The 26077-nt window shown below is 35.9% G+C and overlaps 5 protein-coding genes across 6 annotated transcripts; 2 read left to right on the forward strand and 3 right to left on the reverse strand.

Moving 5' to 3' along the window:
- Window positions 1-496: 496 nt before the first annotated feature.
- On the reverse strand, window positions 497-2313 carry LOC6563696 (U3 small nucleolar RNA-associated protein 15 homolog). Its single transcript, XM_032737179.2, is given in 1 exon segment — window positions 497-2313. A coding segment is annotated over 1 exon segment (1611 nt). The 5' UTR covers window positions 2215-2313; the 3' UTR covers window positions 497-603.
- Window positions 2314-2518: 205 nt separating this feature from the next.
- Window positions 2519-7721, forward strand: LOC6563695 (trypsin-1). 2 transcript variants are annotated; one of them, XM_001990822.3, is made up of 4 exons: window positions 2519-2732; window positions 3018-3075; window positions 5621-6007; window positions 7328-7721. In XM_001990822.3, the coding sequence occupies exons 3-4, from the start codon at window positions 5692-5694 to the stop codon at window positions 7681-7683; spliced, it is 672 nt and encodes a 223-aa protein (XP_001990858.1). In that variant the 5' UTR covers window positions 2519-2732; window positions 3018-3075; window positions 5621-5691; the 3' UTR covers window positions 7684-7721. The 2 variants fall into 2 exon arrangements, with proteins under 2 accessions (XP_001990858.1, XP_032593315.1); XM_032737424.2 differs by lacking the exons at window positions 2519-2732; window positions 3018-3075 and adding an exon at window positions 3652-3906.
- Window positions 7722-7977: 256 nt separating this feature from the next.
- Window positions 7978-11106, reverse strand: LOC6563694 (mitochondrial import inner membrane translocase subunit Tim17-B). The gene is made up of 4 exons (XM_001990821.3): window positions 11078-11106; window positions 10848-11006; window positions 9664-9841; window positions 7978-8730 (listed from the first exon to the last, which is right to left on the reverse strand). The coding sequence occupies exons 2-4, from the start codon at window positions 10989-10991 to the stop codon at window positions 8534-8536; spliced, it is 519 nt and encodes a 172-aa protein (XP_001990857.1). The 5' UTR covers window positions 10992-11006; window positions 11078-11106; the 3' UTR covers window positions 7978-8533.
- A 669-nt stretch (window positions 11107-11775) lies between these two features.
- Window positions 11776-13178, forward strand: LOC6563693 (U3 small nucleolar ribonucleoprotein protein IMP4). Its single transcript, XM_001990820.2, has 2 exons — window positions 11776-12026; window positions 12459-13178. The coding sequence occupies exons 1-2, from the start codon at window positions 11843-11845 to the stop codon at window positions 13169-13171; spliced, it is 897 nt and encodes a 298-aa protein (XP_001990856.1). The 5' UTR covers window positions 11776-11842; the 3' UTR covers window positions 13172-13178.
- Window positions 13179-14154: 976 nt separating this feature from the next.
- Window positions 14155-25365, reverse strand: LOC6563692 (eIF-2-alpha kinase activator GCN1). Its single transcript, XM_032737672.1, has 4 exons — window positions 25308-25365; window positions 25150-25252; window positions 22028-22992; window positions 14155-21115 (listed from the first exon to the last, which is right to left on the reverse strand). The coding sequence occupies exons 1-4, from the start codon at window positions 25320-25322 to the stop codon at window positions 14276-14278; spliced, it is 7923 nt and encodes a 2640-aa protein (XP_032593563.1). The 5' UTR covers window positions 25323-25365; the 3' UTR covers window positions 14155-14275.
- Between the last annotated feature and the right edge of the window lie 712 nt (window positions 25366-26077).

The following is a 26077-nucleotide window of genomic DNA, read 5'->3' on the forward strand; positions in this document are numbered from 1 at the left end:
ACGGACATGGCTATATCGTGTTCGGTTATGGGATCGGAGATCGCTTTAAATGCATTAAGAGATTCGACCAAATTATATCCTTTGCGAGAATAAAATAAGGCTTATGTAAAAACAATTTGTTCTAAACTTTATGATTATTATAGATTTAAATTTTCTATATATTAAACATTTTAATATATATTTTATTTTAAACTTATATTTTTTGTAATATTCAAAGGATTTTTAAAATGATGTATTTCAATCTCTGTTAACTACAAATATTATTTATTAACAATATAATTAATTACGTAATAATAGATTCCTCACATATTTTTAATATTTAAAACAAGAGAATACTGTTTTGATTGTAGGAGTGCTCGTTACTATGCGGTTGTAACTATTTTTCGTAGTGAATAAATAAAAAATAATTAGTGACCAAAAAATTATTTCAGAAATAAATGTCAAAAATTGCTAAAAAAAAAAAAAAAAAAAAAAAACTAAATTAAAAATAGGCAGAACGAGTATAACTTCCAAGTCTAAGTCTGTAGATTCAGGGAAGACTGAGAAAAGTACAGATTATATTTCATGAGTTAGGAGCAATAATGAACTATCTTAAAGTCTAATCTAATCGACAAGGACTACGTAATTGGAGGCCGCCAGCGATGGGTGCATTTTGGGCACCTCAGATTGTGTGAAGCGAACTTTGGTCGCGTCGTCTTCATTGTTGTCCAGAGCCCCCTCGATAATCATTTCTAGTGCGCATTTCAGCTGCACCAACTCCATTGTTAGTCTAATCTCGGCCTGCATTGTCCGCCTCAGTCGCTCGAGAGCCTCAAACATATCTTTGCTAAACGCAAACACATTGTTCTCGAACACATCCATCACGGTTCTGGCGGCATTGAGGAGCGGTCGCATGAAAAGCACCTCGCCAATGTGGGCGCACAGGAAGTCAATGAATTGGATTAGTGTTGCCTCATTTCGATTTGTTAATGCCGCCTGCAAAGCGCTACGATGCAGTAGCTCGGTGATTACAGCCACGATTTGCTCGGGATAATCTTCAGTGTTCTTCGGCACTAATACGCTGTCCAGCGCCTTCTTGTAGTTGTATTTACGCAGATGATTCTCGAACGCCGTTAGCTGTGGCATTCGCCGTTGATCCGTGACAACATGGTCCACGTTTGCTGTTGTGTTGGGACGCGCCATCCGATTGCGTTGCGTCTGGCGATGGGTGGCCTTGATCAGTTCGAGGTGACTCGGTTTACTGTCGACAATCATGCGCTTGATGGACACCAGGCCATCAACCATGCCGGCAACGAGAGCCTGATTCCTGGCAGCAATGCCCAGGCTGACTACCGGCTTGGGATAGGTTAAGGTGTACACCGTTTTATACGTGCCCACATCATAGATCTTGACATGTCGATCTAGGCCGCCCGACAATAGACGCCGGCCATCGGAGCCCACCCGCAGACATGTGACGGTCTAGTGATGTTGTGACATTGTCATCAGCTGGCGGCATCCACTTATCAAATCCCAGACGCGCACCTGTGTGCCGCCAGCAGTTATGAATATGGAGCCCTTGGGCAGGAATAGCATGGACTCAACGGGGCTGCCGTGATCCAGGGTTCTGGTTATTGACTGTTGCACCCGTGCGTCGTACAGATTGATTTTCCCATCGTAGCCTCCGGAGATGAACATATGCCCGGCCTGCGGATGCGAAGCGCCCGCACGTATATAATCGCTGTGCGCATCCTCATACGTCCGCACCAGCTTCTCGTTGCCCACATCCCACAGTCGCACCGATTTGTCATCCGCAAAGCTGGCCAGCTGCGATTTGTCTGCCGTGAAAAATGTGCGATGCACGGGCGCCGTGTGCCCCTTGAACAGCCGCAGTATATTCCGGCTGCTTATGTCGAATAGCTTCACATAACCCTCCTCATCGCCGGCTGCCAACAAGCGACCGTCCTGCCGGAACGTTGCGCCATATGCAGTCTTTTGGAACTTGGATAGGTTCTTAACGACCAGCTTTGTCACCAGATGGTAGATCTGCACCCGAGCTGAACACGTCAGCACAAAGTTATCCTGCTCACTCGGACTGAAGTCGATGTAGTCGACGTTCGAGTGTTCCTTAAGCAGCTCCGATTTGTCCAATCGATTCCAGTAGGTTGTGTCCGGTGTGACCAACTGGACTTTCTGTTGAAACCTTTGTATATGAAGTGGCTGGAAATTGCTCGTCATCTTGATTTTGGAGTCCGAGCACGCACATGGGAATCAAAATAACCAATTATCAAATAATTTGATATTCAAAATTCGTGATTGAAATGTGCTAACGAACAGAGTTTGACGACGCACTGCCTGACTTTGAGGCCGCAGACTTCAAATAAATGTGGGTTCTCGGATACCATAAGCATACAAAGCGATAACCCCCATCTCCCGAATATCGATAAAATTTGAATACCGATTGCAATAAGAGTACATAGCGTCAGATCGGTAGAAATATTAATCAACAGCCAAAATAGCATCAAGGTCGATTGTGAAGCACATAGGTCAATCAGAATATATACTATGTTGACGATAAGGAGAACGTAAACACAAATTAAAGTTTCGCACGAATCCGCTATTGCTTCTGGATGTAATCGAAGTCATCTTATTTGTATCCTATTGCAAAGCCGAGTCTTATCTTATGTCCCGTCTTGTGACCACACTTCAAAATGCTTTAAAAAAAACATACTTAATAAATTCATGGAAAGAAAAATGTGATTTAAATGCGTATTTAATTTATTGAATTTTTAAATAAGATTTAATTATTGAATAGTTCGACGCATATTTAATATAACTAACAAATGTAAAAGTTCAAAAATTGGAAAAATTTGTTGAAAATTTTTTTAAATTTCTCGAAGTGTATGAATAATGCGTATACGTAATGGACTTCATTCAGAAAAGTCGACTATTTACAGCCAATGCACAATGGCTTTATTACTTGAAAAAAAAATTTTGATAAAGAATAAAATTTTGCTTAAGCGAGTTTGTCTCTCTTCTAGCAACCATATAGAGGGTCGGTATAATTGTTTGCACGATAGGGCTTGCAAAGGTTCAAAAGTAAGTATGTACGCACAACATAATTTGTTTTTCTTAGCATGGTAAATTAAAATTTTTAATTCTATGAGTAGCGCTAATTCCCAAATTTTTTCAAGTATTAACGTCAAACACAGTACAAAAATACTGCTATTTAGTTTTGTAACGATGCATTAAATTCAATAATTTGATCTGGTTTTGGCACATTGCAAAAAGATTTCGTTAGGTACAAATAAGAAATACAACACAAATAATCTTTACATTTTTGCATATTTTATGATTTTAAAAAGTTAACTTTATTAAGTTGTATATTATTTATTACTTCGTGTAGAGGTCTTCTTATTTTATATATATTACACATACTTGATTTATATAAGCCCTTAGTAGACATTTTAGGGAAAACTGCTTTTAATCAATTTGCTAAACCTCTGGTTTGATGTATGGTTTCTGACAGTTTGTACTCTACGTTCCCATTTTTGGGTAACAGTTTACAGGTGGCATTATTTACATTTTAAAATATATATTAAAAATTTAACTCCATAAGAAATAAATAATAACAATATATTGGATTCAAAAGGAAAAGGAATATATCATTCAGAAAACATGTTTACTACGTTATTACGATGAATATTTTATGTTGCTTAGTAATTCTAATGGTGACTGTTATTAATGGTGTCACATGCTTCGAAGAAATAAGTAATAACACTCTTTACAGTGTTAATACCCAGAGAAAAAGTAAATTTCTATTCGATACCATATTTCGGATCAGTTCCGGGGTATCAAATGCCTTTGGGTTTGACACTGAGGAAGATGGGGACAATAATGAAAACATTAATGTTCCAACCTGTGAATGTGGTGAGTAATTTAATGGTCTCTCTGGTATAGTTTTATAAATATTCAACAAATTAAAAAGCTAGCTTTGGCATATGTGCGCATTGTTTTGATAGAATATTAGAACCAAAATTTTAAGGTTTAAGCAATCGAAAATAAATTGATGCCCATATAATATATATCATCTCGATCAGACATCTATGTTAAATAAATTATGTTTACAAATTTCTTTACACATACGCGTGTAAATTTAAATCAATCAACCCGAACAAGATAAATAATTTCAAGAAGTGGGCTAAATGCGATTTCTTAAGAAAATGGGGGTAAGGGCAAAAAGAGATAAACGGAACTTAGTAAACAACTGCTTTATGAATGACCAGCACTTCTAATCGAGAGAGAGAGAGAGAGCAAATTTCATTACAATATTATGGATTTCGGAAAGAATTTTTTTAGAATCAGGGCTGACATTTCAACTTTTTAGAAATGCAACTCTTAATAATAGAAAATATTTCTAAAACAGAAAATAGATAAAAGGAGATTTTCTAAATGTGATGCAGCTTTTCTTTTGAGGATTAACTTGCATTAAGGATTGGAGCGATATTTAATCAACAATCCAGGATCAACCCTTAATCCTAGCGTCTTGTGCCCTTTTGGGCTGCTGGTGCTGTTTTCTGTGATTCATTTTGATGGGCCTCAAATTTTAGTATACCGCAGCATTTCTCATCCTGAGAACTATCGCTTTCTGATCTGAACTCAGACTACCTGTTGTGACTTTGCTTGGTGGCTGTGCCGATAAGTTCCTGAGTGAATTAGCTATTTGTCATGAGAGAGTCGGTTACTAACCAGACGGTTATCAATTTTACTTGCGCTCGTAATTTGAACCGGTTTTTACCTAGGTAGTAAAATAAGACATTAACTTAAAAGACTGTTGCTTAAAATATAGTCGAGACTTATAACCACTTTCCCTCACGACCCGTCAAACAGTCAGTTCCGTGTAGCTAGCATTGGGTCATTGACATGACCCCTCTCTGACGTTACCAAAATAAATCTCATTGGTATCGCGTTTGCTCCGTCGACGGTGCGTGTATCTGCGTCTAGTGTCCAGAATTATTGTCCGAGGAATCTATCAGGAATCTATCATCACCCTGAAAGATCCAGTTTTACCACGGGCGTACTACTATAATGTTTACAATCAAGCAATCTCACTCTTCATGAGGTTACTATCAACTGTCGTTTTAGAATTCTGAACCATAGCTTTGGCAAGATCTATTCACGTGTGTCACTGTTAAGGAACCTATAAGGCCACGGTGAGATGACATGGTTATAAGCTTGTCTTGTCTCTTGTCTTAAGAGATATGGTTGTATCAAAGCGCTACTGCCGTTTATTATCTACACTGAAAATACTATAGATCAACTCTGCACGGGGTAGATAGGCATATTATAGAAATGTAGGAAAGAAGAAGAAGAATGTCTCCTAGTTAGATAGATAGGCATATTATAGAAATGTAGGAAAGAAGAAGAAGAATGTCTCATAGTTAAATAAAATGATTCACATAATTAAGATTGTTCGTCCAATCCACGCAACAAATATTTAAATATTAAATTTTATTATGAATTTAATTTTTCATTTTTCTGTGTCTACTGATTTTAGTTGACACTAAATAAAAAAAGATAAATAATAAAAAAGTGCTAATCAGATGACATTATGATTGTATGTCGATTTATTTATTATTCTTAGATTGTGGATTTTCGAATGAAGAAAATAGAATTGTGGGAGGAAAGCCTACAGGAGTAAATCAATATCCTTGGATGGCTCGAATTATTTATGATGGAAAATTTCACTGCGGAGGATCATTGTTAACAAAAGACTACGTTCTATCTGCAGCTCATTGCATTAAAAAATTGAGAAGATCCAAAATCCGAATAATATTTGGAGATCATGATCAAGAAATAACATCGGAGTCGAAGGCAATTCAAAGAGCTGTAACCGCTGTCATAAAACATAAAAATTTTGACCCGGATACCTACAACAACGATATTGCATTGTTAAGACTAAGGAAACCTATTGTGTTTTCGAAAATAATTAAACCAGTGTGTCTTCCCCGATATAACTATGACCCAGCAGGTATGTATTCCTCATTATATAATCTTATATTGAATTCAATTACATATATTATTAAAATAAAATACATAAAAACAGTCAAAGTCTTAAATTTGTGCTATGTATCCTTATCCCCAGCTTTGCACTCAGATGCTATAATTTTAAATGAATATAATTTGGTCGTTCAAAAATATATAAATAAGTTGCTAAACCACATACCAATAATAAATAATTTCTAATTCTCTTAATGTGTATTAAAAATCATCATCAATCAGATTGTTTGTAATTTATTTGCATTGAGGTGATTAATCTTTGAATATTTGTATGTAAATATATCTACGATGACATTTTCGTCTGCGTAAGTCTAAAATGCATTATCTTCGGCCATTTTAAGTCGTCAACTTTTGCAACGTTTTCATAAATATTGATGTCAATCTAATGGGTCTAAGGGACTTAGGAGGGGTGATATTTTTTCATTTATTGGGGGTACAGACCAAGCAGCTGTTTATATATTTATACTCTATTGAATTCATAATAGAATATTGGTTTTGGGAGATGTCCGTCAGTATGAACGCGACTTTATTTGGACACCCTTAGACATAGAGGCTTGAAATTTGGAAACTGGTCTGTGCCCGTAGGTTATGAAATCAGTAAAATCGATAACCGCAACTCCTCTAAGAGATAGATAAAAAATTTGATGACACACTCATGATTGAGTCACCATTATGTGGTATTGGTAATACTTATGGTATAACAGTATTTTGCAGTCGGTAACGCCCGACGCACCATCAGAATAGATATTAGAAAGTCCGTTACGTCCGACTGCAATTTTATTTTTTAATTTAAAATATTTTTTTGTTCTGATAACAAAGGTAGAAGAATATTTTGGTATTGATATGTGTGCGTCACGCGAATTGTTGAGATTTTAAATTTTGAATGTAGGCTGAGAAATCGGTAACAGGTCGATAACACGACCAAATGTCTAAGTCCAATATGCTTCCCACATTTTGAGGCCAAATTCACAATATTTCCAAGTTTGGAAGGTTGATTTCTAATAACCGTCAGTAAAGATTGATAAAAAATAATAGCATGGCCGAAAATAACTTTTCTTTTAAGGATAGTGTTTCGAAAATATTTCCTATCTTATGTTCTGATAATAATAAAATTTGCACGGTGTTACGCCCACTCCTACAAAAACTGTAAAAACGTTTATCCTTCACAATTTTAAAGCGAAAGCTAAGATTTTTTTTTACCTTAAAACTGAGAATGTATAAAAGTCGAGTCAAAGCTCGATACCGCCATAAAATAATATAATATTTAATAATCGTTATTTTTTCCTTCTAGGTCGTATAGGAACTGTCGTTGGTTGGGGTCGTACTGCAGAAGGAGGAGAACTGCCCACAATTGTTAATCAAGTAAAAGTACCTATTATGTCTCTTGCGGAATGCCGAAGCCAAAAGTATAAAAGCACACGAATAACGCCAACTATGTTGTGCGCGGGACGACCGCGTATGGACTCCTGTCAAGGTGATAGTGGTGGACCACTATTATTGTCGAATGGAGTCAAATATTTTATAGTAGGTGTAGTGTCCTGGGGTGTTGGTTGCGGACGCGAAGGATATCCTGGGGTTTATACCCGTATCAGCAAGTTTATTCCTTGGATTAAATCTAATTTAGCAAGTACTTGCTTGTGTTCATAGTCAATTTCTAAAATATTGAATAAAATAAAGAAAATCGTTAAAGCTTAGTTACTTGTTTTAGTTCAGATAAACATTTTAATAAGAGATATTTACTTCTCTTGAGATCGTTGAGTAAACTCCATACATCACATCATGTTCATCTGTTCGCGAACAAAGGATTTTAGAATTTAGCCATTAAGCAAGACATATTCGACCTTGTGAATTAAATATATTTTGGATGAGCATCAAAAGCCCTGTCATTTGATGGATTGTCTGTTTAAAAACTTCTTCAAGGGATAACAATCTATTGATTAATTATTTTTACGCACCAAAATACTTTATTATATATATTCAAAGCCCTCAGTCATCTTATTGGGTTGTGCCAAATACCAAACTCATTTTATAATTTTGAATAGGTTACTATTTATTAACTCCATAAACTTAAATTTGATATTTTGACAAACATTTCTGGACTCATCACAGGGAATAACTACACAAAATTCTTGGAAACTATCTTAATGATTTGATACAAGAACGATAACTAACAAACCCATAAATTAACTTTTCATAATTTTGAATAACTTTCGATCTTTTGGATTTGAATGAAATTATCATGCTTTTAAACATTTCCTATGAAGGTCAGACTACAGTAGCACCTACAATAAATATTTTCATTAAAATAATTGTGGAAGTGTGAAATGTACTAACTAAAAATAACGGTGCTGCTCAAGGCCGAAATACCGTCATTGAAGGAGAAACTGACGTAAGATGAAGCAATTGTTTCAAATTGGATACAAGTGTGAAATACTCGATTTTTTACTTATATGTTATTGTGCAAACTAATTTATTGTTAAAGATGGAATAACATTTATTATTGATATTGATTATTTTTGGTAGGGCCAAAAGAAAAACTGTTCGCTGGATCTGCCAGCGCAGATGGATCTTCAGTTGGTGGCGAGGGATTTTTGAATTGTTCCGCAGATATTCTTGTAAATAATATTCCAACCCCTTCAATTAGAGCCAATAAAACTCCTCCTATAATTGCACTGCCAGCCATCGCAGGTACACCTGAAAATATAATACAAGTTTTTAAACAATAATTAGCAAATCACTTTAAACATAAATATAAAGTACACATGAACTCCTGAAAATGGTTAGCCCGTTGGTTCATTGTTTTTTTTTTTAGTCATCTGTTAGTCTGTATATAAATTGAATGAATGCAGGCAATCTTTACTTGGATCATAAAAAGCTAATTATATATACAAGTTAGAATGTCCTAGTCGAGAGAGCTTGAACCCTGCTGTTAAATATTAAGTCTTAAAGACAGCTTCCCAATTTACTCTTAAATTACTTTACATACACAAATTAAATTAGGGAATTAAGCAAGTTCATTTATTTTCCTGAAAAAAAATGTAAGGCACCGCATGTTATTATTTCCAACATAGAAGGCTTGCTGATATTTGTATATTCATCATGAAAATATGTTTTGCTTAACAACATCTATGTTTCTTATCTGATATTAATGCAGTTAATCAATAATATGTCAAAGTATATTAAATACCAATTGGAGAACAAAATTTGTCTCAGAATCGATTTATATCGATATTCGCGAAGCAGGGGGATTCATCGATAATATGAAACATATTCCAAACCCTAGAGCTCTGGGATTGTATGTGTTCATACAAGCCGAAAGACGAACATGACTGAATTGACTCGGCTTTTGATGGTGATCTAATATATAATATTGGACAACTCCCTTATATATTTTTCCCCTTTTTTTGTGAAGTTTACTAGCTTTGTCATATTTTTTCTTTTAGTATGAAACTTAAGATAATATTTGAGTAAAATCGTCTGCCAATATCAAAACCTTGAGGTTTCCGCATTTCTCAGTTTTGGTGTGGTGTTTCTTATAGTTTGTTCAGCCTTCGCGGAATTATTTTTCTTCCTTATTTCTTATTCGAAATCAATTAAAAAAGACTAATAATATTAAAAGAAACTTACCGTTTCTAGCTGCTAAGATACCTCCAGTTGCAGCGCCGCTAATTATAGAATTCCACGGGTCTTCCTTTTTACGAAAATGTACCAATGTGCAGTCAATTGTACTAAACATTCCTCCCCAAACTGCGAAGTTACCAGCTATAACGGGTGAACGGGTTTTTATTGCTGCCATACTTCCGATCTATAAATAGTAAGTTTTATTTGTATAGTTCAATTTTTTTTGTAATTTAATTCAAAATTTAGAAAATAAAAAAATATGGATTGCAGATTAGAGTTGAAGAAACTGAAAAATGCAATTTATGTTTATATATATGTAGGAAATAGTAATATTTTGTTAATTTTTATTGAAAATTGTTGTTGATATATTTATTTATATTTAACTTAAAAGTATACAATAATGCAATCAGCAGGAGGTCATTCTGAGAAACGTACGGAAAACTAAGTGTCTCTTTTAAAATAAATAAATTATTGAGAAATTGATTAAACTGGTTTCAAAAGAACTGATCTATTTCGATATTGTCTGCGAAGAGATAACCATTAAAATATTTGTAATTTTACCAAAAGGCAGATCTCTAATAGATTAATGGAATTTGGGAGATGTAGTAAAAAGTTTTTGATCTGCATTTGCTATATCACAAATTACAAATCTTTGCCTTTAGATCTGGCAACCTTCTGGTAGATATTCATAGGTATTGTAAATGAAGCGAATCAAAAAAAATCTAAGCTTGTAATGTTTGAGAATTGAGACTTGTCCTTGTATGTACAACTTATACAACTTCATCTATTTTCAGCCATTTTCAGGGTATCCAAATGAGTGATAAAATACACATATATTTTATGGATAGCTTCCTATCCTTCCTTTTTCTAGAAGTAAGATGGAAGTACTTTCGGAAGTTGTAATTTTCGATGGTAAAATGCTGTATAAGCCTACAAGTTGTAGTCAAAGATTAAAATTCACAAGCAAATCACTTTAAATAGTTCGATATATTAAATCAATGATTAATTAGCCAAGTGTATATGTTATGACGCAATTTTCTGGGCTTGGAATTAAATGAATACTTTAACTGAGACTTCGAATCGGTGAATAGAGTTTGCCAGCTGTTGCCAGCTGTAATATATCATATTTGTGTAATTGCATTTGTTTCATAATTGTATAGACTTTGTATTTAATTGATTTGCTTGCATACCATTCGTCTGCTAAATCCAGAGGGAGCGTTTCTAAATCCTTTAATTGCTTGGAAAACACCGCCTCCAATGCAACCCATGGCGAAGGCACCTCCGCAATCATCCACGATACGGTATGGACATGGCTCACGAGCATATTCCTCCATGATTATGATTGATATCTGCAAGCACACAACGCAATTCGCAAGTTAATACATAAATACTACCATTATGCACATGTTATTTAACACACCGTAAATCACCGTATGTGTATGTAACGTGGTGTGTTCTTGAATAATTATCGATATATCGATAGAACATCGTATGCGCTGTGAGCAGTCGTACTATCGAAAAATGGAAACAGCTGAGGAAGTTATCATCGCTTTCAAATACAGTCGAACCTCGATTGCATTGACCCTATTAACCGGGTACCTCTGTTCAGTAATTGATATCTACCTATATGAGCACCCATACATCAGTACATATATAAGAGAGTGCTTATGACTGTTTCTTAATTTTTTAATTATCTTAAAGAGTGCATTCTAGAAATATATCGATATTCTTAGATTTGTGACATATATATTCAAATCGGTATGAAAATAATTTTCAATATCCCTATTGCGCGACTCCTGCATAGAATATAAATATTATACCGGTAGGTGGTGGTCGAATTGACTATTGAATATTTTAATTTTTATCATTCTCATTGTGGCATTGTTGTCGAAATTATTAATATATGACTCACGCAAAACTAAATAAAATTAATAAATTTTAAAGATGTTAGGAAAATTGGAAAGTCTAAAAAGCTCTAATCATATTTTATTAAGGAAAACAAAACAAACAATTAAATATATATGCAGCCATAACAAAATCAATTTTAAAAACGCATGTATCGATTTCTTTTCTTATAAAATAATCGATTCTTAATCGAATCACTCCCATCTCTATCGCACTCCAATAACTATTTAGCCGGATAAATTCACGTGTCTGCCTCGCTGAGAACGAAATAAACATAAACATGTTAAGAAAACAGGCCAGACAGCGGAGGGAATATTTATATACCAAGTCACTAAATGAACGCATTGTGGCAAAAAAGAAAAACATGCTGCAGATAGCTGAAAACATTAAAGATAAAACATCGCTAAGGTCTTTAAACAAGCTGCAAGCCGACCGCGTGCATAATTCTCTTAAATTCAATGGAGGTACTCTTTCAGTATTATATATATTAAACATAACAAACAATATTAAACACATGCGATGCAAAAGAGATTGGTTGTCACCTGTGCTACCATCAATTATTTATTTGGTCAAAAACCAAAAGACATTATGCGAAAACTTTGACGAGTAATAAAAGTTTCTAAAAATAACAACGAAGCAAAAATAAGTGATATAGTTACATGTTGTTACTGTCCAAAGAAACTTGCTTAAAGTTTGCTTTTATTTAACAATGCATTTTATACTAGACAGAGATAAATTTATTTATTTAATGTCGACTAATATCAGTCGGCACAGAAAAATACAAGAAATATAGATAGATTTAACAATTATGCTTATTAAATTTTAATTTTTTAAATCTATAAAATTTGTGACGTTTAACCATGTGCAAAATATATTTATTTTCTGTATATTTGTAGACATCGATAGTGCAAACTTGACCGAGATTGACGAGTACCAATATGCTGGCTGCCAGGATCCAAAAATCATGTTAACAACTTCGCATGAGCCGTCGTCACGGCTTAAGATGTTTGTCAAAGAACTGAGACTGATATTTCCCAATGCCCAACAAATGAATAGAGGCAAATATCAGATAAACGCACTAATGCAGGCCTGTCGCGCGAATAATTTCACCGACTTCATAATAGTACACGAACATCGTGGCATACCCGACAGTCTTGTGGTATGTCATTTGCCGTTTGGACCCACAGCTTTTTTCAATATATCAGACGTTACCATGCGTCATGATATTCCCGATATTGGGCCCATGAGTGAGCAGAAACCGCACTTAATTTTCAGTAACTTTAAGAGCAACATTGCCTTAAGAACTGTGAAAATCTTGAAACATCTGTTTCCTGTACCAAAAGAAAGCTCGGAGAGAATAATGTCTTTTATTAACAATGAGGACAAAATTGTATTTAGACATCATCAGTACAAATATGTAAACAAAGAAATAAAATTAACTGAAGCTGGACCAAGATTTACACTTAAGCTGTATCAAATAAAACTTGGCACTTTAGAAAATATCAAGGCTGTTGATACTGAATGGGTTAATCGTCCCTACTTAAATACAACAATAAAAAATCTTGTTTTTTCAAATACAGATATATTTTCGAATAAAAGCAATGTTTGAAAACGGATCTCACAATGACTATTTCTTTTCTTTTGAGGTCAAAATCTCGGTATATATAAAATAGTATTAACTGATAATAATAATCGCAGGGCAAAGCTATATAATTGAAAAGAATTGCACAAAGTGAAAGGAAAATTTGTAAAAAATAGTCGCTCTTTGTTTTAAAACATCTGTTATTTTGTATAACGTTTAATATTAATTTTCGTAATGAAAAAAAAGGCCTATGGTTGTAGGGATCGAGACTTGCATTTGCGCATTTCCAGGGTCGCAAAATTGCAAAAAAAAAGAAGCAAACATTTCCCCATTTTTATTTTTCCTATATCATTTTAATATCACCACTAAATATATTTATTTAAGTTTATTTTTTATTTTTATACACGACAACAAATGGAAGTCGTTTTTAACTGCATCTCTAAAAATTCAAAAATCGAATTGAAACAAAATAATATAAAATAGAATTAGGAATTTTAGAATAATGTGGATATCAATATCCATTATATTGAATTAAGTACATTATTATTTTTTTTTGCATATGCTTAAATATTATTATTATTTTATTATTTTTTTAAATTTTTATTTACTTACAAAATAAACAAATATAACATATTAATTGAACGGTTCTCATAATAAATATATCAATATATAAAAAAAAATCTAATTCAAACCAAATCAAAGTTTTGATTGTTAAATCCATTTGCCTCTTGTTGCCAAAATTGTCACACTAATCTTCGACAGAGAGCTCCGTCAGGCTTCACCTAATTAAATTGTATCCACTTAAAAGTCTGGAAGTTATAAAAACTGGTGTATTGGGCTCCACTTGTCAGGCTTGTCAGCTGTTCTATGGCATACTTTCTCAGTTTCCTACTATTACAAGTATTAATATTATTACTCTCAGCAGTTTTAGGCTTTGGCTATATTAGTTGTGTGTAATTTGAGCATTCATTTTAATTCTTCAACTGAAATAAATCAATAGATTAAATAAATAGGCTTAAACTTTTTTTTGTATGATTTTATTACTTGATAAATACGTTATCTTAAGATACATTTTCTTACATTTGTAACAATGATTTTAATTGCATTACGATTTCTGCGAATTACGAACATTCAAACTTGTAATGTGTCGTCTAAATTGTCCTCCTTAACAGCGACTTGAGTAGCGACTCTTTTTAAAACTTTTGTTACTACATCACTTAAAGAGTCTTTAGCTCCAGTCTCCAAAACTTCGCAAGTTTTCTTGAATGTTGTCTCATCAGTTCTTAATCTTAATATGGATATCAGAGCTAATTCTGAGTTGGATTTCACATAGCCATTTTTCTCTTTAGTACCATTCACAAGTGTTGGCACCAAAGTCTTCAAAACATCGAGATGTATTTGCTCAGCACTAAGACTTTTCGAAAGGTGTATGCAACTCTTTGCAACTAGCTGCTTGACGTCATTGCTATTGTGGTTCATTGCCCTGGCAAGGGCCACAATCAGGCTGTTGGGGGGATCCTCATTATTGACGAGCTTGTATTCCAGAAGATATGTCGCAGCTCGAACCGCATTACATGCAATGGGCACCTTGTCCGATACAATATTAACTAATATGTGGCCAATTACTCGATCGACGAGATTTGCTGTCAATATCTCCCTAGGACACTCCTTCAATGCAACAAACAGAATAATTGTGTAGCCATGCTTGGTAAATGAATCTTCCGCCGCATTATCCGTAAGTATGCTATTATTTAACAAATCAGAAACTTGTGCTGGTGGCATGTATTTTAGCATTGCTCCCAGGCAGCCGCCAACTGCACTTCTCGTTATATCCTCCTGATGCCCAACTAGACCCAATAATGTTGCAAATATTTGCTTCTTGATTGGCTCCGACATTTTGTCGCCCGACGGACTAATAATGCTACGCAGTGCATGCAGCATCGTTTCCCTCACAGCAGAATCATCCGAACTTTTGATTCCGTTGTGAATCTCAACAAACAACGGATCAGCTCTCGAGTGAATCGCTACCAATTCGGAAAGTGCTTTTCCCGCTTTCATGCGAACATTTCTATTCTGATCATGTAGGGCTTTTAGGAAGGTCGTCTGAAGTTGTGGCAAGAACTGTTTCAATATGGCACCAACCTTGTGGAGCAGAATCGCCAGAGTTTCGAGAACAGCTGCCTTCACACCAGAATTAAAACGATCTCCTAAAATTCGAATCAAAGGTCCAGTAATATGCACGACAGATGGCTGTAAAGAGCTGGCGCTAGTAAGGAATATAACTTCACCGAGGCCTTGGGCGGCATTTTCCTTTTCTTCGGGCAAGCCATTAAGGATAGCCTCTCGAAAGACTGGCAACAAGGGAGTGATGCCCTTTGGTAAGCAAAAACCAGGTAATTCCGCCTCGTTCAAGTCACTGGCAGCAAACCTGACTGCCTGGCGAAGATCGGTCACGTAACCAATTTGGTCCGTGGGACTTAGGCTTTTGATGACAGCATTCAATGCTTCCCAAGCATTTTGAATTATTCCCTTATCCGTATCGGCCATCAGCCGCAGTAAGCAGCGCAGAAGTTGAGGAATATATTGAGAATAGTCGCCCGGCGAGTGAATGCAGAAAGCTGAAAGTAAACTTGCCGACGATTTACGTGTGCACGAATTGTCCGACTTTGCCGAAACCATGAGAGTGTCCATTATGGTTCGTATTCCAACCTCATCCGTCACGGATAAAATCACTGTCTGACAGTACTCCAATTCTTGTAATTCATTTACCGAACCATGCGATTGCGACAAGGTCTCAAGCAATGCAGATAGAATTTTTGGAAGGTATTTCGTCAAAGCATCTCCAGCAACCGAGACTAATATCGAGAGTGCTTTTGTGTTCACTGGTTGGGCAGTTAACTGTGGCACCAGGTATGGCAAAACAACTCGTGACTTTATGTACATCACTTGACGCAGTCCGTCGAGCGTGTTCTCCGCAACCAAAGGATCGGGATCGGAGAGACCTTCCAGCATGAAGGGCAGAATGTCATCGAGTGCCCGCGAACCCACCGTGCTGTGCAACGAATCAAAGGTTTTTGCAGCTGCCACACGAACTTCGGGCAGGGGGTCGGCCAGAGCCTTGCGCACAGTCGGAACCAAACTGTGCACGAAGGTTAGGACCATTTCCTTGGATGTGGACGCCATAATCTCAGATAGACCGATGCAAACACCTTGCCTTTGGTCTGCCTGCTCCGAATTCAATCCACTCTCGAGTATTGGTATAATTTCAGGTAAAACCCGTTCACCCAGTTTTCTCACCAGATCTCCCAAAGTGCGTGCAGCCACTTGACGTTTATCGTAGCTGGTGCTTGCCAAGCATCCCAGCAACAAGCCAAACAATGTTGGCAGAATCTCACGCAATGTTCTCGGCGTATTTGTAACAACGATTTTCCAGACATGCAATGCCGATTGACGCACCATCAAGGAGACGTCACTTCGTCCCATATAAAGACCAGATAGGACTCGATTGCGGCGTTCATCGCCCAAGAATCGAATAATGGCTGTGTGCGATTGTTCCGTGCCGAAATTATCATCCTCACTGGCAGTTTCTGTAGTCATCTTGCCAGAGACACCCGATATGCGATACAATAAGTCGCCGAGCAGCTGTACCGAGCTATATCTGATGCGCCAGTTCTCGTCAAATAGACCCTTCTCCAGCTCGGGCAGCAGCAGGGCAACTGCAGTCTCTGCATATAAGTTCACAATTCGTTGTCCAGCTTTGAGGGCCGTGTCCCTCACATATTCACTTTCATCGGCCAACGCCTTGAGTATGGGATTAATTATTTGGCCAATGTATGGCGTGAATTCCTCGGGAAATGCCCCTGGCATATAGATGAACATCATAATGTACCCATCCTTGACATGTGGAGCGATGTCGGTTCGTTCTGCCGTCGAAATGATTTCCGGCATTAACTTATGCATCTTCTCTACGCCCAGTCCTCCAACGACCTCAGACAGACCCTGGGCTGCGCCACTGCGGTCAACGCTACTCGATTCCGAGGTGAGGGTTTGCATCAGCCATGGCAGCAAGTCTTCGAATGAGGACTCGCCCATTCCCTTCACCATTGCACCTAGGGCACGTGCCGACACAGCTCGGACTTCCGGAACGGGATCCAGCAGAGAGGACTTCAGGCCGGGAATTATACTGGGCAGATAAGGTGTCAGATCCTTTTGGTCTGTGAGCGAGTACATATTACCTATAATTTGGGCAGCCATTTTTCTTGTTTCTGTCGATCGATCCATGAATGCTCTTTGAACTACTGGCATTATCAGAGCCAACGATGGGGCGTCAATAAAATGAATGAATTTTGTTTTTAGTAGGCTTTGAAGACATGCTGACGTATTGTTAGAAGGATCTTCCAATGCTTTCAATAAAACTGGAACAATGGCCTGAATTTCAGGATTCTTTATAACGGATCCGATTACTTTGAGAGCATCAGCACCGGCTTCTTGTACCTTTGTGTGGGAGTCTCCGAGAACTTCGATCAATTTTGGTACAATGCTTGGCAAACAGGAAGACAACTGTTTGGGAGCGCAAAATGCCATAGCACCAAGTAATTCCACGGATGCGGTTTTTGTCCTCCATGAATCCTCATCGAGAGCTTGCAACAGAGACGGAAGCACCAGCTTAACTCCATGAGCAGACAGTTTGCCCATTACCACCTTGGCAGTATCATCGGCAGCTTGTCGCACGTATTGCGAGGAATCGCCAAAGCATTGCAACAAATGCGGTAAGACATGGACAATATATGGCTCGAACAAACGGCCAAGAGTAGTGCATAGGACTTCAAAGGCAAATAGAGCACCCTCACGACATCTGTAGTTCTTCTTGTCCTGTATGTAGGACGTTAGCTTCGACATGATGTCCAGCTGCTTCAGCGATAAGATGCCAAGACCTTTCACGATGCCAGCGATGCCGTAGGCAGCACCTCTTCTCTCTCCATACTTGTCGGATTTTGCCAATGACTGTAGTAGTTTTTTAGCCATTGCTGGAGCTTCATCTTTAACCGATGGCATCAAATGTGGCAAACAGTTTGATACCGCTTCCTGAACTTGTTGCGATGGTGTAGACAGGGCAGTTATTAATCGCTTGACTATGGGATCAATTCGCTTATCATCCTTTTCCAAATGTCTAGCCAGCGAACCCATCAGAATAACAACAGCCTGACGAATATTATCAAAGCTTTGTGACTTGGGTGCCTTATCGAGAAACTCTTCAAAGACGGGCAGTAAGCTGACAATTGTCTCTTTGCCATGCAAGTCAACTATTTTCAGTGCAGCCGCTAACATTTCTTTATGGACAATTTCTTCGCGGTCACCAAGGCCCTGGGATACCATAAATTGCATTAAATAATTGATGTCTTCAATGGACAAAAACTGTGCAATTTGAGATATTGCAATAGCGACACCTCTGCGCGGCTTCCACTGATCAGAAGCGGGTTCGATTTCACGATCAAATTTATCCAGTTTTGGCGGAATCAAAGTGAGCTTTTCATTATAAATTGCCAGCATTTTCATTAGTCCACATTTAATTAGGCTGTTGTCTTTTATTATCAATGGTATTAAGGACTCCGCGGATGCTTTTTGTATGCATAGTTCGGCATGTGTAATATCTCGAATAATATCGTTAAACTCGGGATATGGATATTCAGAAGAGTCCCACACATCGACGGCGAGTCTTCTGATATCGGATGAGATATCAAATTTAGCAATCCACAATCTCGCGATAATTTGTTTTTCCAAGTCGGCATCAGTTTTTGCATAGTCAATTAATGGTTTAATCATGATTTGAATTGCACGCAATGCTACATCCCTAGTCGTATCGATATTGCTTTGCAAAGCTTCTAAAAATAATTCAATTATACGATTATCTGGAGTGGCATTTAATTTACCACCAGATGAAACTTTTGCAACTTCCAAGAGCGCATTTACAGCTTGGGGTTGAATTGCCGGTGTTGTATTTTTGATTAAATACAGCAGTATTTCAAACATGCCCAGCCTTGGCAAATACTTTGGATGATTACTGTCAGCATTTTCAACCTGTTGGGGTTTCACGTGGATTTCCATTAGCTTTATACTTGTCAATATAATTTCCTCATTTGCATTATCATTTAAGCAAGTAATTGCACGTTTCAGAAATTCAAAGGCGTATGAAAAAGATTGTGAATCCAATATGTTCGACTGGATAACTACAAGCTTATTGATATTTGATATAATATCGATGATGCTATCATTGATGTTGTTGGCATTCCACTCCTCCTTTAATGGGCAAGATGGATTTTGGAGTCTTAGTGTTGCAATGGAAATTGAGCGACCCACATCTGAATGATCCTTAAAACACATTTTATGCAAGAAATAGTATAGATCGGTCAATGGCTCAGCGCTCAGAGGGCTGTGAGTTGCTCGTAGAATATCATCTAATAACGTATGAAAATGTAACGCAAGATATTTTTCGTTTCCAAAACAAGAAGCTTTAAGCAAGCTGATGACACACATTAATTTCTCATACATTTCTTGAACGCGCGATTTTATGCGCAGTTCCTTCTCTGTTTGGTTTTTGATTAATTCCTGTTGCTTCTGCGTTAATTTTACGGTTTTGGATTTGCCCTCTTTTTGACGTTTCTCGTCAATTTCACGACGAAGTTGAATTTCCTCCAACTGTTCCTTATAACTGTAGACTTTATTTTCTCGCTTAACACCAATCGTTTTATATTGGGCGTCTACATGTGGAATTACACTTTTATCGTACAACTCGCCATCAGGGGTCATAAATATCAAAAATTCTTCATTACTAATGCCAAAATTGCTATCATCATTTAGATATTTTTTTATTCGCATTATAATGGGAGGTACTATTATTTGCGGATTTATTCGCACTAGTGAAGCAATAATATTTTCATAAGCTCGGCAAATTTTGAAATTATCTACATAGGTCTCAATAATTTCGGCTTTGTTTAATGCAATAAAATGTTCGGGATTTAAGTGAAAATTTTTCTCAATGGTATTTTCCCAAAAATATGGATTACTGGATGATACAGCTGGACAATTGGCAATATCTAAAAGTAGTGTTGTCAACTCAAGGGAGTCCTCATGCGAAACATTTTCTAGGCCGCATATAACTTCTAGTGCTTCGACAAAGGCTTGATTTGAAGTACCATTCTGATCTATGCAATTGTCGATTTCATTTTGATTTTTTGCAGTATTTATAAAATGACTATACTCTTTGAGAGAAAGCTTAACAAAATCTACACCATCTGCACTTTTTGTGATTTCGCGAACTTGTCCTTTTGTGTAATTTCTTACTTTCAGTGAACTGCTGCATAAATTGTTGAGCAAGGCTCGATGCAACTGATCGACAGGACCCTTGATTTGATCTAAATACGATTTTAATAATATTTTCGCCATAAACGAGATGTGGCATAAGGTTTCCGGTGCTGCTGTCGCTATGAATTTTTCATTAAAGAAATGCTGCTTACTCATGTCAAATATGGAGCTCCAGAAGTATGAATACGATTCGGATGGTTCATCTAAAATTAACAAAATACAGGCAATACACGCGGCCTCTGACACATAAGAGGGTTGCGGAAAATGCTGTAGTGCTTTTGAATACAACGCATATAAGGTTGGTACTATATTGCTGGTATCCTTGACTTTGGCATTTTGTATAGATGACAGCAACCATTCCAGGTAACTTTGACGAATAATTTGAGTTGTGTTCTTTTGTTCAATGCCAATTTTGAAAATGTTTATAATCACAGTGGGTAGCTCATTCTTAAATTTTCCGCACCACAAACCAAACATCTCCAGTGTACAGCATATCACTTTTTCCTGTGATTCAGTATCAAGCGCTTTCCAGAATAAATCAACAGCTCTGTTTAAAATATCGTCTGAATTATCCGCAGTTACATTATTAAAGCTTAAGTAACCAGCACCCTGAAATCAGATAGAAAAAATATTAAATGCAAGGTAATAAAATTAAACAACTCATCGTACCGTAATAAATAAGGCAAGACAGCAGAGTTGAAATATTTGAATATTTTTTTTTACCAGTAAACTATTTTGTAATAAAAGTGTACAAATGTGTATATCAATTATTTTTCTAGCTGCAGAATTTACAGCGGATTTTAATTTTACCTAGATAAGATATCTACACACATAACTTTATATTTTTTTGATAATTATATTTTTTTCAATCTTTAATATTATATAAAAAAGATTTCGTACATAAAAAATAAAAAAGACAAACGAAAAATATTGTTTAACATCTTCCTTAATATGAATAAGACATAATATTGATTTTCCATTATGAAAATCAAGACAGTTTTCTGTGAAATATCCAGACTATTTAACGGTTATCCAGACCGGCTAACCGGTGAAAGTAGTACTATTGGTGAATTTCTCTTAATTCTAGAATTATTTTCACCGCAACTGTATTGTAGGATTCAAAAGAATACGCTCTTTATTCGATTTTTGAATTTAATCAAGAGCAACGTTAGACTGTTCTGGTATTGAATTATAGTTAATTTGGAACACACATTTTTTTTTTTTAATACGTTTTGAGGAACTTAACTTTAAAGATGATTTTTAACGATATGTATTAAACACACTCGTGTATTAGCTATTAGCTCGTACAATGATAAACCAACGCAATTGCTATCAGGAATTATTATCAAGGAGTGCGCGAACAGGAAATATTATTTTGCTGTATATGGTTTGTTACACACATATTAGAAAAAACCAAATATTTTCAAATTTGCTACTAACAAATTTAGATTAAAAAGTAAAAAAAAAATCAATTTAAAATATAATCCGCCCATAAAACAATTGAAGGACTTGAAACATTACCTGCAGCAAATTGATTCTATATTCCACAACATTTATTTTTCCATCAGATCCATTCAAAATAGAGAAAATAAGTTCCAACAATTTTTTTATAATGTTGCCATCGGAGCACTTCTGCGATAGATTCTTTAAGGACTCCAAGGATTCGCGTCGAGCAAGTTCTCCATCGCTGTACAACTTTTTGATTAAAACAGTTCCGATTTGGGAAGCGTAAGGACTGCAATCAATATTGACAAGATCAAAAATTAATCCAACGCTCTCTAGTGTATTTTCAGGACTCCTTAATATTGACTTTTGTAAATCATTGTAGATGTACGAGTTAAATTCAGAATCATTAAGTGTTGATAATAATGGTTGACAAGCAGTTATGAAAGGCTTTTCCGGCTTTGATTTGCACAGTATCATACTTTTCACAAAGTATTCGACAGCTTTAATTTTATAGGTTTTCAGTATATTCAACTGCTTGCGTTCTGTCTCGAATCGTATCATCATCATTATCATTATTGTAACGTTTGAAGTTGCATCCATTTCAAATAGCGCAATCATCGTTTCATCGAAGATATTTTTATTCTCCCATAAATCGTATATGATTTTTGTAGCTGCTTCCGTAACACGTGCATTTTGGGCTAGTAAAGTTGTTTGGTATAGCATCGACTGATATTCAAGCATTCGCAATTTTTCAGTTTTAAAAATATTTGAGCCTCGGTCGGTATTCTTCAATAGCAGACAAATCCATCCTAAGGCAACCACAGCCGATCTGCATGACTTATGAGCAGCTGTCAATGGTAATTCCTTCAGCAGAAGTGTTTTAATGACAGACAACATATGTTCAATAGTTAAATCATGATGAAATGTTAAAAGATCACAAATTAGCTTCCGAACTAGTAGCTGAGATGGTGGATCCTTGTACTTTGTCAGCGTCGTCCCTATTACTTTACATATACCTCGAATGATGGCTGAATTTACACCTGAAATTAGAAAGTAGAATTCAGTGAGTATTAAAACTGTTGCAGAAATCCTCTACTAAGTTTGAGCTATTGCAATTTCCCTACAGAAGTATTGTGGTAAAGAACTCTGTACCGTAAAGGTTCGCGTTTTTTCTTGGCCCGACGCGGGCATTGACGAATATACATATACTCGGAGTCAAGTCATCAGCTGTAAGAGTGCGTTCATATACCACGAAGAACATTGCAAAAATCGAATATACTCTGAAACCGAAGGTGCAATCGACGACATGCTTCAATGATATAGTTGTCTGAGCCTGCCGACTTAGTACTGCATGTAGCATAAATACGAATTTATTAAGAGTTTCCAAAATATAACTTCGAGTCTGAGGGACTCCTCACAATTCACACAGAAAGATGGGCATGGTTATATCAACTTGGCTATTGATGCTGATCAAGAACATATATACTTTGGTATGTTTAAAATACTATTTATGGGTAAAAAGGGTATACTGAAGTTGCACAAAATTATGTAACAAGCAGAAGGTAGCATCTCCGACATCCTTTTAATAATATATTTTCTTGATGAAAATCAGCATCAGAGTCGATTTACACAGTTCCGTATTTGTGAAAATGCCGATCCCAGATACTATAAGAGTTATACTCCAAATTGGAATATAAGTTATCGTATCGCGGAACAAGTTTATTCAATTTAATCGATCAATTTCATCAGCAAGTAAGAAAAAGTCAATCGCATATAAGGACAATAATTAACATTTACCGCAATTATCATTTAAGAAATTTGGGTAGGTTTGAAAACTGCCTAGATCAGTTTTGGCCGTAATATGAATTAGTGATTGACAGGCAAAGTTTTACGTCATAGGCACGTCAGACGTCATATCAGCACCCGAGAGTGATATCACAGATGGAAGGTAGCCTTTCAAATAAACTCAGAAAGTGCAGTCAAAAAACTGGTGTTTAGTGTTTTAGAATGCAAATCAAGTGATCTGATTTTTTTATAAATCGACATGCTATAAATGCAGTTAATTTCACAGACGTCCTAAGACTACGAAAAATGTGCAGAGAAGTACTAAGACAAAGCAAATTTTGATTACCATTATTCGTTATCTCTACTAAGACCAGATGTCTACAGCAGCCAGCCTTATGCTCTAAAACTTTCGAAGGGAGGCATTCTGATGGCTTGGCTAATATCGGATATTGTCGAATACCATTCCTAAACATTTTCGGTTATGTTCTAATCCGGTGATTAGGGCGGGCAGCTGAGTAGCTCCACATTTGGCTATATATACGCTTTAACCATCTGCGTTGAATGAATCAATGAATTATTGTGCCATAGTGGTTATAAACAAATTTAAATTTCAGGGCCATAATTTTCTCTATATTTTAGACTCATAACTAAAAAATTCGGTTATAATTCAGCTCCTTTCGATTTTGGCAATGATCCTTGAAAGCATTGATTTGTTTTTATGTTCCTTCAAAGTTTAAGCCTTTTTTTTTTTGGAAATATGAAAATTAAAAGAAAAGCTCGGTCAACGAATAATGCAAGTGACATGCAATAGATAACAATCAAACTAATATTGCATCTTCAATGCCAGTGTTGCAAAATTGTTGTAATAATTTCAACAAACTCGAACGACAAAGATCTGTAAAGTTCCGTTATTTTAACATTTAAGTTTAATTCAGGTCCAACATTTTTCGATAGTAGCATGAGTAACAGAGGCTTAAACTCTTTAATACATTTTTCCAGACTAATATAAAAATTCATAAGACCATTCGTATTTTTAAGTTCAAGCTGAAATATTTGCTATATATTTATGCTCAGCTCCGATGGAAATAATCAGTTGAAAGATGAGTTATTTTATGAACAAATTTTTTGTTTTCTAACGTATCTGAACCAAAATCTCTACATGTGAGTCTAATTATTGCTCAATTTTTGGGCAAAATTATTAACATCGGACTACAATCGGTGGCTCTGATATATTAAGCATGATACTTAGATGTGAACTAAGATGACTTGGACTCCGACCAGTAAGGTTATGTTATCTTCAACGATCTTTGAAGCTGTTGCTTCTTGACTTATTTTTTAATCAGAACTTCAAGCACCGCATGTAGATATGTATGTAAGTACATACATATGTACATCAGCTGCACACGACTTACCGGGATTGTCCAGCACCGCACAGACATTCTGAAAGAGTGACAGGCGCTCCTCCACGGACACGTTGAGAACTCTGTTGGGCAAATCCCGGAGAGCATTCGATAGCTGTAACGAATATTATCAGAACTTTGTTACATATTCAATATTTTCTTATTATTACCTTAGGAATATCCATTTTTTCTTAAACGCAAACGTGTGGACTAAATTGGTGATGGTACATAATCACTACAATGATCGAAATATATCGTTGACATACTAAAATTCATCGCATAAGATTAGCACATAGATTTTATATGCAAAACGGAACGATACATCCCAGTAAAGTTACAATACCAATTAATTAACATGAAAAGCAAAGTTTGGAATATATAAATTCAAATTGAGGCTCAGTTGCTTCACTAACAGTAATCCTTAGAAAAGTAGGAGGAAAACAACAAACAAACTTTTTGCTTAGACAATTTTATTTACATATATACATATATTTATTTACTTATTATTAATATTTGTTATTATTTATAGTTTTATTAGTATTTTCTTTTTTAACTTGAGAAAATACACATCAAATTAAACAAATTTTTAAACGCGATTTTTCGCAATATTTAATAAATATATTATATTTATAGCTGGAGCGGTTGGAGTTGAAGAGGAAACACCAACCGAAAAATAAAGTTTCTAAGACTTTTTTAAATTGATGGGTTAGTGGAAAATTTTTAATTAATTTTTCCTTACTGTGTGCAGCTACCAAAAATGAAAAATTAATTAGTTATGAAACATTTCTTCGAATGCACTGCTTCAATTTATGTTTGTTTATTTTTAAAACGACAAAGAGCCCTTTGCAGAACAGTGAAAAGCTTGAAAACAGCGACTTCGAATTGCTCTTCTAAGTCCATTTTTAAATTAATTTTATCGCAACAATTTTATAATCAGCTA

Source organism: Drosophila grimshawi, unplaced genomic scaffold, assembly GCF_018153295.1.
Source record: "Drosophila grimshawi isolate 15287-2541.00 unplaced genomic scaffold, ASM1815329v1 contig_59, whole genome shotgun sequence".
NCBI classification, from domain to species: domain Eukaryota; kingdom Metazoa; phylum Arthropoda; class Insecta; order Diptera; family Drosophilidae; genus Drosophila; species Drosophila grimshawi.

Coding starts and splice junctions, on each gene's coding strand:
- LOC6563692 (XM_032737672.1), bottom strand. Junction 22,993..25,149: donor TGCGGTGCTGGACAATCCCG/GTAAGTCGTGTG, acceptor TTCTAATTTCAG/GTGTAAATTCAGCCATCATT. Junction 21,116..22,027: donor ATAGAATCAATTTGCTGCAG/GTAATGTTTCAA, acceptor ATCTGATTTCAG/GGTGCTGGTTACTTAAGCTT.
- LOC6563695 (XM_032737424.2), top strand. CDS start 3,675: ATGAATATTTTATGTTGCTTAGTAATTCTAATGGTGACTGTTATTAAT. Junction 3,907..5,620: donor TGTTCCAACCTGTGAATGTG/GTGAGTAATTTA, acceptor TATTATTCTTAG/ATTGTGGATTTTCGAATGAA. Junction 6,008..7,327: donor ATATAACTATGACCCAGCAG/GTATGTATTCCT, acceptor TTTTCCTTCTAG/GTCGTATAGGAACTGTCGTT.
- LOC6563693 (XM_001990820.2), top strand. CDS start 11,843: ATGTTAAGAAAACAGGCCAGACAGCGGAGGGAATATTTATATACCAAG. Junction 12,027..12,458: donor TTCTCTTAAATTCAATGGAG/GTACTCTTTCAG, acceptor GTATATTTGTAG/ACATCGATAGTGCAAACTTG.
- LOC6563694 (XM_001990821.3), bottom strand. CDS start 10,991: ATGGAGGAATATGCTCGTGAGCCATGTCCATACCGTATCGTGGATGAT. Junction 9,842..10,847: donor CTGGATTTAGCAGACGAATG/GTATGCAAGCAA, acceptor TACTATTTATAG/ATCGGAAGTATGGCAGCAAT. Junction 8,731..9,663: donor TATCTTAGCAGCTAGAAACG/GTAAGTTTCTTT, acceptor TTATATTTTCAG/GTGTACCTGCGATGGCTGGC.